The sequence below is a fragment of the Haliotis rubra genome, unplaced genomic scaffold, assembly GCF_003918875.1.
Source record: "Haliotis rubra isolate DU_JTF1 unplaced genomic scaffold, ASM391887v1 Scf9, whole genome shotgun sequence".
Lineage (NCBI taxonomy): Eukaryota > Metazoa > Mollusca > Gastropoda > Lepetellida > Haliotidae > Haliotis > Haliotis rubra.
In genome coordinates this window covers 674,072-690,059 of record NW_025767634.1, presented here as the reverse complement: position 1 = coordinate 690,059, position 15,988 = coordinate 674,072, and the positions used below count along the sequence as shown (strand labels likewise).

Here is a 15,988-nt window from a genome sequence, read left to right as displayed (position 1 = left end):
AATCTCCACTCAAATCTATTTATACGCTGAATGGTGATAAAACTTCAGAAATCATGTTTGATATCACTGTCCGTTTTGATGTAGTAATTATCAATAATACAAACGCAAAGAGCTACTACCATTTTCTGAATTAGCATTATGTTAGTAGAACCATTGGAGCTGAACCAGTGTGATGACTTCAGAATGGACTGACCGTATTATTACTGATATGGCCTTAATCATAATTCTCAAACACCACAATATCTGGGATAACCACCACCAGGAATGTTCAATGAATTCCTGAAATTATTTGAGGAATATAACTGAGTTAGTCTACAGATGGTCCGCCATATCCAGCAACATGGCTGTAGAAGCTGGTCAAGTCTGCAACTGACTGTCCATCTAGTTGACAAAACACATTCAGTCACACCGAGATGCTATGCGCTCTGATGTCGAGGATGTAAGCCCTCGGCATCTTTTAGCAATAGCCGGTCTTAAAGCACGGTAAACCTAATTTGTGGTGTTCTCATGACAGAACCAATCTGTATCCACCAATCAGTTCGCCAATGATGAAAATGAGTACCAATGAAAAGACAAACAGTTTGTTGTTGAGATACCGCGGCTTACAATACATATACTGCCATCGTGGTCCCTTAAGTTGCAGGGTGGGTTCGTAATGCTATTTTAGGGAGCAAGTAACTGTGGATCCAGCTACTATCACCACTGCTAGTGTACGTGAGTTGGTTTAAATGCCACTTTGAACAGTATTCCGGCTACACCACGGCGTGCAAGCTTATCGTGAGCGGAAATCCCGTAGTTTTGTATGTTCACTACATTGGTAAAACCTACGATGTGCTGATGGTGCTGACACACCTAGAAATATAATCGAGTCGAACCGGGAGTCGCCACAATCACAAGCTTCTGGCATATCTAAGGGACACAACTCTGCACACAAGCATAGTCTACTGAGCTGATGATATGACTGATATAGAACGTCAAGTACATTTGTTCTCATTTATCCTGGTATTCACTCAATCTACATAGAATGCACCAAATCTCTTTATTCGGCCTATGGATCCATAACCCGATGAATGAAACACTGGCATATTCTATGGAAATATGTTATGATTATGAAGTTTAAACGTCCTAATTTCTTAAACACGATGTATTTCCATATATATAAAAGGAAAATGCTTGTAAATTGGTAAAGTAAGGCTTATTACTGTTTTCAGAACCCTTTAACCAATCGTGTGTTTGATTACAATGTGTGAATAACGTGCACGTCACGTTATTCAGAAACGTCAATTAACGGCACTCAGTACTACTCAATAAGCATATTCATTACATTCCTGGTGCTCGAAGGAAAACATTAAGGCTTGCTATAAACAGTCATCAGCATATTAAGGCACGAAGATCAATGCATTTAGAATTTAACTGTCATCGTTCGGTATTTCAACGTGAATAGCTTCATTATTTGTCCTGACACACCCTTTCGCCAGTATTTTACCCTTATAACCATGGTGATGATGGAGAAACCATAGTGTGTTGACATTGGACGTATCGTGACACAGTAGCAATCATTCTCACGGGGAGATGCTGTCAGTGTAATGGTGTTTTATTTACATTCATCGCTTCCATTGCCTGATCATCAAAGCGAGACACAGGCCAGGCTTCGAGCGATGTGACAGCAGGTAAGAATATCATCATAACATCCTTGGTTGAAGAAGACGTTGTACGTTTATGCCTTTCTAAATATTAAGCGTATAATACATATACTTCGTTCTAATCTATGATAATTTATCTCAAATATCACAATATTAACGCTTTCTGAAAGTTAATATACCAGGAGGCTTTTCCCTGGCATTGCGTGTAGCCTTGGTCAAACTTGTGAGTATGTCTTTGCAAAAGCTTCGTACAGCTAACCTACTCGACTGTGCCTCAAAATTTGTGAAATGTGTATATTTTTTAATATCATAGATCTAAGGGCGGTGGGGTAACCTAGCGGTTAAAGCGTTCGCTCGTCATGCCCACGACCCGGGTTCGATTCCTCACATGGGTACAATGTTTCTGGTGTCCCCCACGCCGTGATATTGCTGGGATATTGCTAAAAGCGGCGTAAATCCAAACTCACTCACTCACCCACTCACTCACTTATATATATATATATATATATATATATATATATATATATATATATATATATATATATATATATATATATATATATCTATAATATCTAAATATGAGGCGGTCTTCCTTTCCAGGGTAAACGTGTTAAAGAAAATTGTCTGTTTGATATTTTTTTATCACTATGAGATTACCGGTATAGCGAAAGTTAAACCTGTTCGACAAAGAACCATTTTTTCAATTCGAACTGACGTTCCGATTCACGTGCAATAAAGAAACAAAGGAAAGAGAAGGGAAGCAACTCATTCACTAGAAATGCATACTGCTTGGTTTAATGTCAAAGGTTTATGTTGTAATATCAATGAAGACCAGCATTTCAGAAATTATTTCCATTTGAACTTCGGATGTCATATGCTTTCATTCTTCACAAATAATGTACTGAACCTCTGGCCATAGGTGCATAAAGATTCCTGGTTAACTAATAGTGATGTCACGCATGAGCTGAACTTATCAATATTTAGTATAGAGATATCCTTGTTATCTCAGCTGTACAATATCAACGCTGTTATCACACTTATTCACCACAACCTCGTCAGTACATTATGTTTTGTGTTTCTCACAGATTGTAGGTAATTTTGAGACCTAATGTTAGAGGGGTTTATGATTTTGTTGAAATTCTTTGAAATTCAAAACTACATTTGGCTTATGCCCTGCACATTACAAGTCATGTATTTCTCTATTTCTCTCTGATTTCAATTGTCTGTTTATGTCGAACGCTGAGTAATTCGAAACGTATTGTAAGATTCCAGCAGTCGATGGCCGGTTGTCTTCGGTGCCACAATTCGCGTGGGCAAACCAGGGCCCCGTTTCACAAACCTGTCGTAGCGCTACGACTGTCGTAAGTCTATGTTATAGTATAGGAGGCACGCGCTACGTAGCTACAGTCGTAGCGTTACGACAGCTTTGTGAAACGGGACCCAGAAACCTATGATTGTAGGTATGAATTCCGGTTTCCTACAACTATACGGTCCAGTGTTTGTTATCACAATACTGATGCTCGTGGGTTTCATCAACCTGGTAGACATCTCGGACGTGTATAAACATTGGGCTTTCCGACAACGTCAAGCTGACACGTCGAGATGTAAGTGAAATACTGTTCAAGTCTCTTACTTATTCTCACTAAATATATGACGTTTCCTATTGTAGGGCTCACGACGACAAAGATGCCATTTCTTACCAGCATAGTCTTGACCCAGCTAGCATTTATGATCCAGAGAGCAAGTAGTGATATAGTGACCATATCACCTATTTCCTACGACAAGCACCTCCTTTCCTCTGTAAATGATGTGTCTTATAAGAACGTCTTTAACACAAGTACGGGCATGGTCATTCTCCATTGCAATGTGTTCTGCAATGGTACAACACTCACAGAGTTCGCAGACCGCGGATGCTCCTTCATACAACCCAATTTGCAAAACATGTCGTTGTGATGGTGAATGTAAAGAATATGGCGACTGCTGCCCAGACGATAACTTGAATGTGACCATGGAAAAGGAAAACAGACATGTTTGTGTCAGTGGAAGAAAGGGGGCATTTTACTTCACTGGTGGCCATGCTGCATACTACCTGATACACACATGTCCGGAAGAGTCCACTTTCGATAAGACTTCTAAGATATCAGCAGACGACCTCTCTCCAGTCACATCGATGACAACAAATATCACGTATTTAAATGAAAGAATCGCAACATGTCATGGCGTTCAGATCTTGATCAGATGGAGAAAACAAAATGTATGCCATAAGAATAGAAAAGACCAGGAACCCGTGGGAGAATGCGAGACAGCCATTCATCCTCCAGCTTATCCACAACCAAGACCATGTCACGCGGATTTTGCTAATGCACAGTACATAGATTCGTGTAGCAACACATGGTTATTGAATAGTTCGTTCTCCAGTATAGCCGAGGAACAATGTAGGCATGGAATATATTACCCAGTCACAACGAAAACGTATTTGTTCAAGAATATCTTCTGCTACTTATGCAATGGACTTTCACCATCTCATAATGAGTGCAACAAGGTGGCACCAGTCTTCAAGGGCTCGTTTAACGATCTCATCTGTACAAGGTGTGACCGACCAGCATGTAGAGAAGTTGAGTGGTATGACAGAATCACGGTGAGTAGGTTTTTCTGGAAGTAATTTTGCGTATGAGTTTGTCACCATGATGGTATGTCTGTCTCGACATTGAGGTATGGCTGTATCAAGATGGTTTATATGTTTGGATTATGGTCTTTGTATGCTTAGACTATGTGGGCGTTATCAATTGACCTCGCTGACTTGTAAGCCTGGTGAATAGTATGCCTGTGTCATTGTGTGTGGTATGCCTGGTGAATGGCATTCTTGTGTCATGACGAGTTGTATGTCTGGTAAATGACATGCTTGTGTCAAGGTGAGTTGTATGTCTGGTAAATGGTATGCTTGTGTCATGGTGAGTTGTATGTCTGGTAAATGGCATACTTGTGTCATGGTGAGTTGTGTGCCTGTTAAATGGTTTGCTTGTGTCATGGTGAGTTGTATGTATGGTAAATGGTATGCTTGTGTCATGGTGAGTTGTATGTCTGGTAAATGGTATGCTTGTGTCATGGTGAGTTGTATGTATGCCTGGTGACTAGTGTGCTTGTGTCATGGTGAGTTGTATGCCTGGTAACTGGTGTGATTGTGTCATGGTGAGTTGCATGCCTGGTGACTAGTGTGCTTGTGTCATGGTGAAATGGTGATAGTGTGCTTGTGTCATGGTGAGTTGTATGCCTGGTGACTAGTGTGCTTGTGTCATGGTGAGTTGTATGGGTTTGCTTGTGTCATGGTGAGTTGTATGCCTGGTATGTATTGCTTGTGTCATGGTGAGTTGTATGGTGACTATGCTTGTGTCATGGTGAGTTGTATGCCCTGGTGAATGACATGCTTGTGTCATGGTGAGTTGTATGTCTGGTAAATGGTAGTGCTTGTGTCATGGTGAGTTGTATGCCTGGTGAAATGGCATGCTTGTGTCATGGTGAGTTGTATGCCTGGTTAAATGGTGTGCTTGTGTCATGGTGAGTTGTATGTATGGTAAATGGTATGCTTGTGTCATGGTGAGTTGTATGTATGGTAAATGGTATGCTTGTGTCATGGTGAGTTGTATGTCTGGTAAATGACATGCTTGTGTCATGGTGAGTTGTATGCCTGGTAAATGGTGTGCTTGTGTCATGGTGAGTTGTATGCCTGGTAAATGGCATGCTTGTGTCATGGTGAGTTGTATGCCTGGTAAATAGTGTGCTTGTGTCATGGTGAGTTGTATGCCTGGTAAATGGTATGCTTGTGTCATGGTGAGTTGTATGTCTGGTAAATGGTATGCTTGTGTCATGGTGAGTTGTATGCCTGGTGACTAGTGTGCTTGTGTCATGGTGAGTTGTATGCCTGTGAATAGTGTGCTTGAGCCATGGTGAGTTGCACGTTTTGTAATTGGTAAAAGAACACCGTGAAGTGTGTTGGCAATCTGTTTTTACTTTGAACAAAAATCCTTTGATGCTGTTTGAAATCTTGGTATTTGTCATGATACAGTCCTGTGGATGTCCTTTGTCGCCGTAAAAGCTCACGCTTAAACTCTTTCCACATTCATAAGAAATCTTTGCCAAAAGCAGAGTCGATTGTACCATTGTGACTATATCATGAGCAGATATTTGTTTCAGCAGTATTTATTGTTGTTTGTTAACAAATGGTTGGAACCAACTAAAAAAATGCAACATTCAGTCGGTTTCAGTATTAATTGTTTCGTCATTTTATTATGGTGGGGCTATATCAGAATTTTGCAACGAATGAGATATAGCCTACTGGATCAGACCAGCAGCACAAACAATATACTGCTCACATGATTGAAAGCATAAACCGGGCATCTCTGTCGAAAATATTTGTGTTTTCAAAATATTGTGTATATAATGTCATGTCGTTTTGATTCAATATATTATATATTTATAAGCAAATTTTGCCTTAAACAACACGTACGGTCGCATACACGAATATACCAATTACTAAATGGACATTGCATTGTCGGGACAAACACTGTTTATTGATTATCTCTGCCTAACTGGAACATCAAAGTAATGACTCTCAGTTTGTGGTCAGATGAGAAGGTTACAGTATCTAGTCGGTGAAAATACGACGCCGGACACAAAGTCATTTTACCTTGGGTTCCCTTAAATATGTTTAAATAGAAATTTCAAACATTCTAGATAATATAAAAAAGAATAATTTGATTTGTGCAGCATGTGACTATTACCATTTTTAGCTACTGTTTATACTTCAGTTTAACTCATTAGCCCAGTGGTTCCATTTACGAATCTGAAGTTCTTATAATGCATGGATTTCATGCATCAATCAATAATATTTGCTTTATAGTTATGTTACATTTCGGTTTTCATAGCTCCTCATAACGTTTTCTCTAAGTTGGGTTTCGTTTAAGTTTATTTCGTTTCGGAGGGTAATTTCCCTGTCAGTTAAAGGTTACAGATGACATCCCTTCCAAAGACGGCTACAATTAAATTCTATTGTAATTGGATTCGTTTCAGTAATGTATTTATGTTTAGCAGTCACTGTTGTTTGCGAGGTTGAAATAAGAAATATTCACCTTACGGAATGAAATTGTGTTTGGGTGGTTCATCTATGCCTTCTATAAACAGCTTACACCCATTTTTAACCTACTGTCTAATACTTGTGATTATATGTTTAAGAAATATTTTCTTCTATAAATACTTGACACTGTGTTTTATGTTGACTTTTACAGAATGAGTGCCGGGCCATGTACTGTCGATCAGGGTACAATCTGAAGGGTGGAAATGTCAGTTAACAGATGTCGGATTGTCAAGAGTTGAGTACCAATTTGCAATCCTGTTTTGGCCAACTGGAAACAACACATCCGACCCAAGAATTCAAGACTGGAATTTCATCGAGCCAATGGTTGTCCGTAATATACCATTAGTTGCAGAGCAGTACAATATGACTTATTACATGTTTTCTGTTTATGAACTTGTGTACATTAACATTGATAATAGTTCTAAACTTGTCAATGTGCCATCGTTTGGACTGACATTGACGTTCAGGACGAACCAAACGTGCTGTCGGGATGCGTTTGAGGAAACCATGGTGGCGTTGTTGGGGGATGTTTGGTCGATGGAGTTTAATGGTTCAGTGTTTCAGTTTCGACTCTCTCAGGATGATTTTAATACTTATGGCGTATCAAAGAGACAGTTGTACAAGATGCATCCTCCCTTCACCAGTCCACAGAAGACGGAAACGTACGATAGCTTCCCGTCGGAGTTTGTTGAAACGCCTAAAGACTTTGTTTATTTTCCTACGGTTTTGCCAAAATGTTCGTATGTTCAATTCTCCACGAATGAATTTAACTGGAACACTGATTCATCTATCTCCCTTCGGTACGTTGACATAACAATAGATCATGATAAATTAATCAAAATAGACGATCAAGATATAATAATATGTGTTGACACGATAGAAGAGGTGTATTCCAACTACCAAGATCCAGTCAAACTCGCTAAAACTATTTTAACGATAGTTTTCTCTATTCTGTCCTTGATCTGTTTGGCCTTGACTTTCATCACATACTGTACGTTCCCTTCCCTTCTTACCCTGCCGACGAAGAATACGATGTGTCTGGTCGGGTTTCTGTTCTTGGCTCAGTTGCTGCTTTTGTTAAAGGATGTACCCCTCCGGAATGAAACAGCTTGCAAAATATTTGGCGTTCTCCTACATTACTTGTGGCTGACAGTTATACTGTGGATGAACGTCTGCTCCTATCACATGTTCCACGTCTTCGTCGTGGATGCTGCAAAACCGATTGGTACCCAAAGTCATCGTAGTCGTCTTGTGAAATACTCTCTCTATGCCAATGGATTGTCTCTTCTCATTGTTCTCATAACAATATTTTCCAATCTCGGCATGTCTTCCGGAAGCCATATCGGCTATGGTGTAAACACCTGCTATCTGAGTACGTCTCTTCTCGTCGGTGTTGCTTTTGTGGCTCCTCTAAGTATCGTCCTCGTCATGAACATCATATTCTTCAGCGTCAGTGTCTGGACAATGGCCAAGATCAACAAAATGAGTGCAAGTATTGGGTCCGACAAGAGTCAGGTGCACATCTACATTAAGTTATCCACACTGACTGGGATCTTTTGGATCTTGGCGATCCTCGGCGAAGTTCTCCAGCAACAAGTCCTCATTTTCATCTCCATTGTCCTGAACGCTGGTCAGGGTATATTCATCTTTATCTCCTACGCTGCAAACAAAAGGGTTCTTCAACTGTGGAGGGGAAAAAATTAACATCCAACACTTCATATATCCTACCAAGAGTCCATCTCCTAATCAAACGAAGAATACAAACTTATGAAGGACAAGGCGAAATGTTTTTTTATTGCCCCAGATTTCTGGACATATATCACTTTTACTTAATAATGCCGTGATATTTCAAACTATGTAGAAGAGATATTGAAACCTGCATGTGTCATTGATAAAGGAATATATTTCCTGGAAAGGGTCAACGAAACTATTACGCTCATGTAGTGTTATTATATTATACTGTTAATATTCTTTCGCCCAAATATTTGTAAATATACAATGTCCACGCCAGATAAACCGACCGATAGTGTTTAGCCCATACTTCGAATACTTTCCATTTACCATCCATATAGCATACGTATAGTAGTTGTGACACCCCTTTCCCCACGCTCTAAATCTAACTATTGTGTGTTCTTAGAAATCACACTGTTTGTTTACTGTTAAAATCGTTAATGGCATCTACAAATATACAGAGAGAAACAAATAAAGGAACACAGGAAAATTCAAGTGTTCTTTTAATATTTTCCAGTTTCCTTCACCAGCTTTGAATAGTGCTGTGGGAGGAAATCTGAGAAAAAAGGAACACTGCCATGAAGTGGTGTTCCCTTATTTGTTTCCCTCAGTATATTTTGTGAACATGTTTCGTGGTTAATGTAAAATTGTCGAGTGTGTAATTATGGGCATGGTAAATGCCTTGATATTAGTTATCGTACCCGTATATATGTCAAGTTGCTATATGTATGACGTCGTATGACTTATCTACCGATATATGAACCTTGGTTAAAAAATCAATGGAGACTCACTGCAAGTCACTTAACCATTATGCATTGTTCGGTATCAACTTTCCAGACTTTGATTTTCTTCTGTAAAAAAAAGATACGTCATCAACAAGAACAGGCTTAAGACCAAGTTTTCATTTTGGAAGGGTTCTGACGTCAACAAAATATCTTCTCTTACATGCCAGGATGAAATTAATGATACGTTTTGAATTTGCCGCTGTCTTTTTCCAGAGAATAAAATATGTAAAATTCAACTCTGGTGCTTTCTTCCATCATTCAACACATATATTAGAATCAACTCCCAAATAAAGAAATCTGAATCAAAAACTTCATAAATGCGATATACAGAATTGTATATCTGACCGTGTTTTATTAAAGGTCACATGCAACAAAAAACCCAAACATAATTAAAACACAATAATTAATCATGACATATAATATACATTGCTGATTGTGAAAAAACAAATAAACAAAATTATAAGCGTACAATCGCGAATCAAAAGTGCAATATTTTGTACTTGGGTTTACTTCCCTCGAAACGAAGCACCCGGGAGACCGAACCCAGTCAGAGCGGGTGGGAGTGCACTCAAGTGTAACGAAGTCTCTCATTGGCTGGTTTATTTGCCGATGCCCATGTGTGTGTGTATATAGAGATGATCTGTTTGATTGGCATTTTAGAAGTATGGTGAGTAATAAGAAAGTAAGATTCTTTATGGATAACAACTTCTTTAATTGTATATGAAGCGACGTTTCGAACGGTATGGATTCTTATACCATTGTCACTCTTTTGACAACGGTATAAGAATGTGTATAGAGATGTTGGGTTTTGTAAATACACGCTCTCTGTATTTGCGTTCGATCCAATCAACAAATACTGAGATGGTGAACTACTGCGTGGCTGGAAACTGTCGTTCGTCCAAGTACAAAGCAGGACTTGAAACTGACAATCTGAGTTTGCACCGGTTTCCGTCCGATCCAGTCATCCGAGAAAAATGGATGCAGTATGTTTGCAACCCACAGACATAATAACATGTCATGTGTCATGTATCACACCTGCCTGTCTGTGTCATTACGTATTGTGACAGAGACAGAACTTAGGTGCACGAGCCATAAATCAATGTATTTTGTTTATGGTGTATAGTCTGATACGTTTCAAGTTCAAATTGCATGTGGTCAATGATTGAAGTTGTGTATTGCATATTGTCATAAGCAGACAGGCAGGCAGACACATAAGTGTCAATAAAACATACATTGAGTTTTGTCTGTGACAGAGACTGCTTATCACAATCAACATATTTTTCTATGTTTCCATAGACATGTATTAAAACACTTCAGTTTTCAAGCCGAGCAATTTTTAACAATGACATTAGTATTTCTAATGGTACACTTCCTTGAAAACTTGGTTTGCAAATCTGCAACCAGGTATGAAACCACTGTATTTTTATTACTGCAGACCAAAGATGCTTGTAATCACAAGAAACATCTTTTGTTCTCCAACTTCGACCACAGCGATGATCCTTGCACGCATCACTTGCTGTGTTTTTACGAGTCGCCTGCCCGGTTCAAGCCGCGCGAACCTAATCAGTGCGCATGCGCTATGGGTTCAGCGCAGCACAGCTGTTGAAACCACATTTCACCCCATCGCTGGGGTGAAATTAGTAAATCGTTTGAACTACGATTTCGCGGGGTTTTTTTCATCGCGTTATTTTTCAACTTTATAAGTTGAATTTGAATTTTGTATAATTTGTTATTGTAAGTCCATACCGAAAGGTATCAGAATCTGCAAAGTTGTGTTTTGCGTTGCATGTGACCTTTAACCGTTACAAAATATCAGCGAAATTGCACGTTAACTGTCAAAACAACAGTTATTTTGTGTAAATGTGAAAATAACAAACCATTGTTCAGTCTGTATGGAAGTGTCGGTGGTTTGTATCACGTTTAGTTCCCTCGATGTTACAGCCTCGCTGCCCTCCTACAAGGTCACCACAGAGTGATAGCTTTGAAGTAATAAGTGGTAGTATAAATAACCTTGAAACTGACATTATCACTGAGTGCCCATGTGTTGTCGGCATGATGAGGTACGATATGAATAATTGAACTACCATAGGTCGAATTGGCAAGCTGCTGCAGGCGAGCGGAGGCGACAGATGCAATAGAATCAGGTAAAAACGAACAGTTTGTAGAACTTTTTGTTAATTTAACTTTAATAAAGTATTTAATTGCCCATGTCTTTCCTCTATGTTACTTGTGAATTTCAAATATTATTGATCATCTGTTAGCGCCAAATGTTGATCAACTGAAAACGCCGACCACTCTAGGCGCAACACATGTGGCAACTAAATGTAGTCAACCATGCGAGACACACTGCTAGCCTAACATTCGTTTTGCTCACATGAATGCCAGCAGATTCGCTCACAGAAACGTGACAAATAAGCAGCATGCAATGCTACAGGTAATACCCAAAACAAACTTTTGTAAGCTGGTGAAACAGTTAATCGTTAAAAATAATCCAAATAGAGTAAAGCATCACTTATAACATTCCAACACGTGACTGTTCGAGTGCTATGTCAATGTTTTCAATTCATCAAACTCATAAATGTCAATGTCATGATCACATGCCTGCCAACAGGATGAGTCACGCGGCTTTTTGTACATAAATGTTTTGCTTAGCTGTTGTAACACAGTGACGACAATACGGATAAATGAAGAAGACGTGTGGATTTTATACAGAACTAGTGTTTACTCCTGAACATAAGTACGAGAATAGTATAATACAATTCGCGAGAATCTAATAATTGGTGACACAATGCCAGTTGCAAATGCTGAAAGAATTTGGAGAAATCAAAATTTCAAAATTATACTTTTTATGAAATTCTTATCTTTCTAAGCATCAAGTTAATGTTAATGCAATTTAAGTGTTCCGTGCGATTGCAGATTGGTTAACAGTAAAGGTGTCACGTTTCGTGCTTTCTGTTCAGATTGGCAACACACCGTTATTAAGAAAGTTATTTTGATCTTTTCTTTGGCTTGATCTGTTGTTTGTTGTTTAGCTTCCAGACAACAAGGATGAAACTGTATTTCTACCTCACCGTGTTTAACATGGTCTTAATAAACACTCAAAAGACAAACAATTACTCGTCGGTTGATGTTTATGGGCCCTACTTCACCGATCTGCTCACCGCTGTGGAAAATGTGTCCTTGAACGCAGTTCTTCATACGACTACCAGCCTGTCCATTCTCCACTGCAATGAGTTCTGCAACGGTACAACGGTCACAAAGATCGTAGACCGCGGGTGCTCGTCATCCATCCCCATCTGCAAAACATGTCGTTGTGATACTGACTGTGAAGAATATGGCGATTGTTGTCCAGACGAGAGTTTCAATATGACGATGACAAGGGAAAATAGACATGTTTGTGTCAGTGGAATAAATAAACAATATTCCTTCAGTGGTTCCCACACTGGATACTACTTAATAACTACATGTCCGGATGAATCCAATCGCAATATGTCTGCTTCCCAGATATCAGGAGAAGACATTTCTCCAGTGACATCGACGACAACAAATATCACGTACTTGAATGAAATGATCGCCGAATGTTATGGCGATAATATTATCATCCGATGGGAAAAGGAAAATGTATGTGACAAGTACCCATCTCAGCCAAACATCAACGAAAGCCCAACAGACTGTTTGACTTTTCATCCACCATCTGATCCACTACCCAGATCCTGTGACACTAATTTCGCTGATGAAAAGTACATAGACTCGTGTAACCAGACAGGGTTGTGGGATGGTTCCTTCTCTGAGATAGCCGAGGAGCAATGTAGACATGGAATCTATTACCCAGTTGCTACGGGAAAGTACGCATTCAAGAATATCTTCTGTTACGTGTGCAATGGACTCACACCATCTGCTTTCAAGTGTGTGCAGCAGAATTCAGGTGGAGGGTATTCTATAAACTCACTCGTTTGTACACACTGTGATCGGCAAAAGTGTATGGAAAATGAGTGGTATGACTGGATCAAGGTGAGTGTATTGGCCATAAAGGTTCTGCGGTGGGTGGGGGAAGTATCTCGTTTTGAAATTTATTCTCAAGGCAAACAATTTCTATATTTATTTAAAGGTGCTATTTTCGAGGCATATTTTGGGTTAATTCGATTTTTTTTTATAAAACCCACCCCAATTTTATCTTTGCAGCTGAACATGTGAAACAAGTCTACTTCACTTTAATTTCGAAAGTTTACTAATTCACAAACGTGTACATACTCCATTGACGAACGGGTCCCTATCATCCTCTGTTCTTTGTTGAAATCATGCATCACCAGTATCACTCAGATTTGTAGCTCTCCAAGCCGACATGTTTATGTCCTACATAAACGTTTATGCTCGATAATGTTCTGCTAGCTCAGAGGACAGAGGCATTAATTCCTCATGGATTCTACCCTACTTAATGTAATTTGCGTGTAATGTCCCTCAACTGGTAGTTGAAGGTTACAGAAGCCAAACCACAATGAAATTCATTTGTAATCGGATCCGTTTTAGTGATATTATCAGTGATAAGCAATCACTGTTTTAGAAATTCTATTGAAGAAATTCTTCTTGCGGAATAAAATTGTGTTAATGTTTGAAACCCGATGAAAAATGTAAAAGGAACCTGTTCTTCAATACAATTCTTGACATTGTCTCTTATCTTGGCCTTTACAGAATGAGTGCCGTGCCATGTTATGTCGATCAGGGTACTATCTGAAGGGTGGAAAATGTCAGTTAACAGATGTCGGATTGTCAAGAGTTGAGTACCAATTTGCAGTCCTGTTTTGGCCAACTGGAAACAACACATCCGACCCAAGACTCCAAGACTGGAATTTCATCGAGCCAATGGTTGTCCGTAATATACCATTAGTTGCAAAGAAGTATAATATGACCTATTACATGTTTTCTGTTTATATATACTTGTGTACATTAACATTGATAATAGTTCCAAACCTGTCAGTGTGCCATCGTTTGGACTGACATTGACGTTCAGGACGAACCAAACGTGTTGTCGGGATGCGTTTGAGGAAACCATGGTGGCGTTGTTGGGGGATATTTGGTCGATGGAGTTTAATGGTTCGGTGTTTCAGTTTAGACTCTCTCGGGATGATTTTTATACTTATGGCGTATCAAAGAGACAGTTGTACAAGATGCATCCTCCCTTCACCAGTCCACAGAAGACGGAAACGTACGATAGCTTCCCGTCGGAGCTTGTTGAAACGCCTGAAGAGTACGTTTACTTTCCTACGGTTTTGCCAAAATGCCCATACGTTCATCTCCCTGGATATGAATTTAATTGGAACACTGATTCATCTATCTCTCTTCAGTATGCTGACATAGCAATCAATCATGATAAATTCATTGAAATAGACGAACACAATTTAATAATATGTGTTGACACGATAGAAGAGGTGTATTCCAATTACCAAGATCCAGTCAATCTGGCTGAAAATATTTTAACGATAGTTTTCTCTATTCTGTCCTTGATCTGTTTGGCCTTGACTTTCATCACATACTGTACGTTCCCTTCCCTTCTTACCCTACCAACGAAGAATACGATGTGTCTGGTCGCGTTTCTCTTCTTGGCTCAGTTGCTGCTCCTGTTTAAGGATATGGCTCTCCGGAATGAAACTGCTTGCAAAATAATCGGCGTTCTCCTACATTACTTGTGGCTCACAGTTATATTGTGGATGAACGTCTGCTCCTATCACATGTTCCACGTCTTCGTCGTGGATGCTGCAAAACCGATTGGTACCCAAGGTCATCGTAGTCGTCTTGTGAAATACTGGCTCTATGCCAATGGATTGTCTCTTCTCATTGTTCTCATTACAATATTTTCCAATATCGGCATGTCTTCCGGAAGCCATATCGGCTATGGTGTAAACACCTGCTATCTGAGTACGTCTCTTCTCGTCGGTGTTGCTTTTGTGGTTCCTCTAAGTATCGTCCTCGTCATGAACATCATATTCTTCAGCGTCAGTGTCTGGACAATGGCCAAGATCAACAAAATGAGTGCAAGTATAAGGGTCGACAAGAGTCAGGTGCACATCTACATTAAGTTATCCACACTGACTGGGATCTTTTGGATCCTGGCAATCCTTGGCGATGTTCTCCAGCAACAATTCCTAATTTACATCTCCATCGTCCTAAACGCCGGTCAGGGGATCTTCATCTTTATCTCCTATATGGCAAACAAGAGGGTTCTTCAACTGTGGAGAGGCAAACTTTACAAATACGTACCTACTGCCAAAAGTCAATCTCAAAACCAAACCAACTCTACAAATGTTTGAGTAACGAGACAAAACGTCCTTTTTTGCCATTTAAGCGTCTAATTCATTCAACAGGATAAAAGAAACACGCAGTGCAATCCAAAATGTGCTGCTCATAGCTATACTACCCATCAAAAGTTTAGACTCGTTCAAAAGACTCACTATATCTTATATATGGTTACATCGAAGATGAATGTCTCCACTACCCTAGGGGAACCAACTGCAATCCTTACAGCATTACATTGCTGAAAAGCATGTGCAGATATCGTGCATGTGAACAGCTCAGGTTTAGTGTAAAGTTTTGTTAAGAATCCGCCAATTTTCACTAAGTGTCATCATATATTGGGCTCCTGACAATGATCTTTTTTCAACGTTACGAATTTGTTTTACAATACATCAGTTCATGTGTAAACG

At 39.5% G+C, this 15,988-nt stretch overlaps 2 protein-coding genes across 4 annotated transcripts; both read left to right on the top strand.

Annotated features, from left to right (window-relative positions):
* Positions 1-6,991: 6,991 nt before the first annotated feature.
* On the top strand, positions 6,992-9,042 carry LOC124263842 (adhesion G-protein coupled receptor D1-like). Its single transcript, XM_046698562.1, has one exon. The coding sequence runs from the start codon at positions 7,096-7,098 to the stop codon at positions 8,476-8,478; it is 1,383 nt and encodes a 460-aa protein (XP_046554518.1). The 5' UTR covers positions 6,992-7,095; the 3' UTR covers positions 8,479-9,042.
* Positions 9,043-11,071: 2,029 nt separating this feature from the next.
* LOC124263843 (adhesion G protein-coupled receptor E2-like) lies at positions 11,072-15,626 on the top strand. 3 transcript variants are annotated; one of them, XM_046698564.1, is made up of 3 exons: positions 11,072-11,434; positions 12,323-13,301; positions 13,980-14,555. In XM_046698564.1, the coding sequence occupies exons 2-3, from the start codon at positions 12,339-12,341 to the stop codon at positions 14,283-14,285; spliced, it is 1,269 nt and encodes a 422-aa protein (XP_046554520.1). In that variant the 5' UTR covers positions 11,072-11,434; positions 12,323-12,338; the 3' UTR covers positions 14,286-14,555. The 3 variants fall into 3 exon arrangements, with proteins under 3 accessions (XP_046554520.1, XP_046554519.1, XP_046554521.1); XM_046698563.1 differs by lacking the exon at positions 11,072-11,434 and adding an exon at positions 11,441-12,027; XM_046698565.1 differs by lacking the exon at positions 11,072-11,434 and having other exon boundaries at positions 11,446-13,301; positions 13,980-15,626.
* Positions 15,627-15,988: the final 362 nt, after the last annotated feature.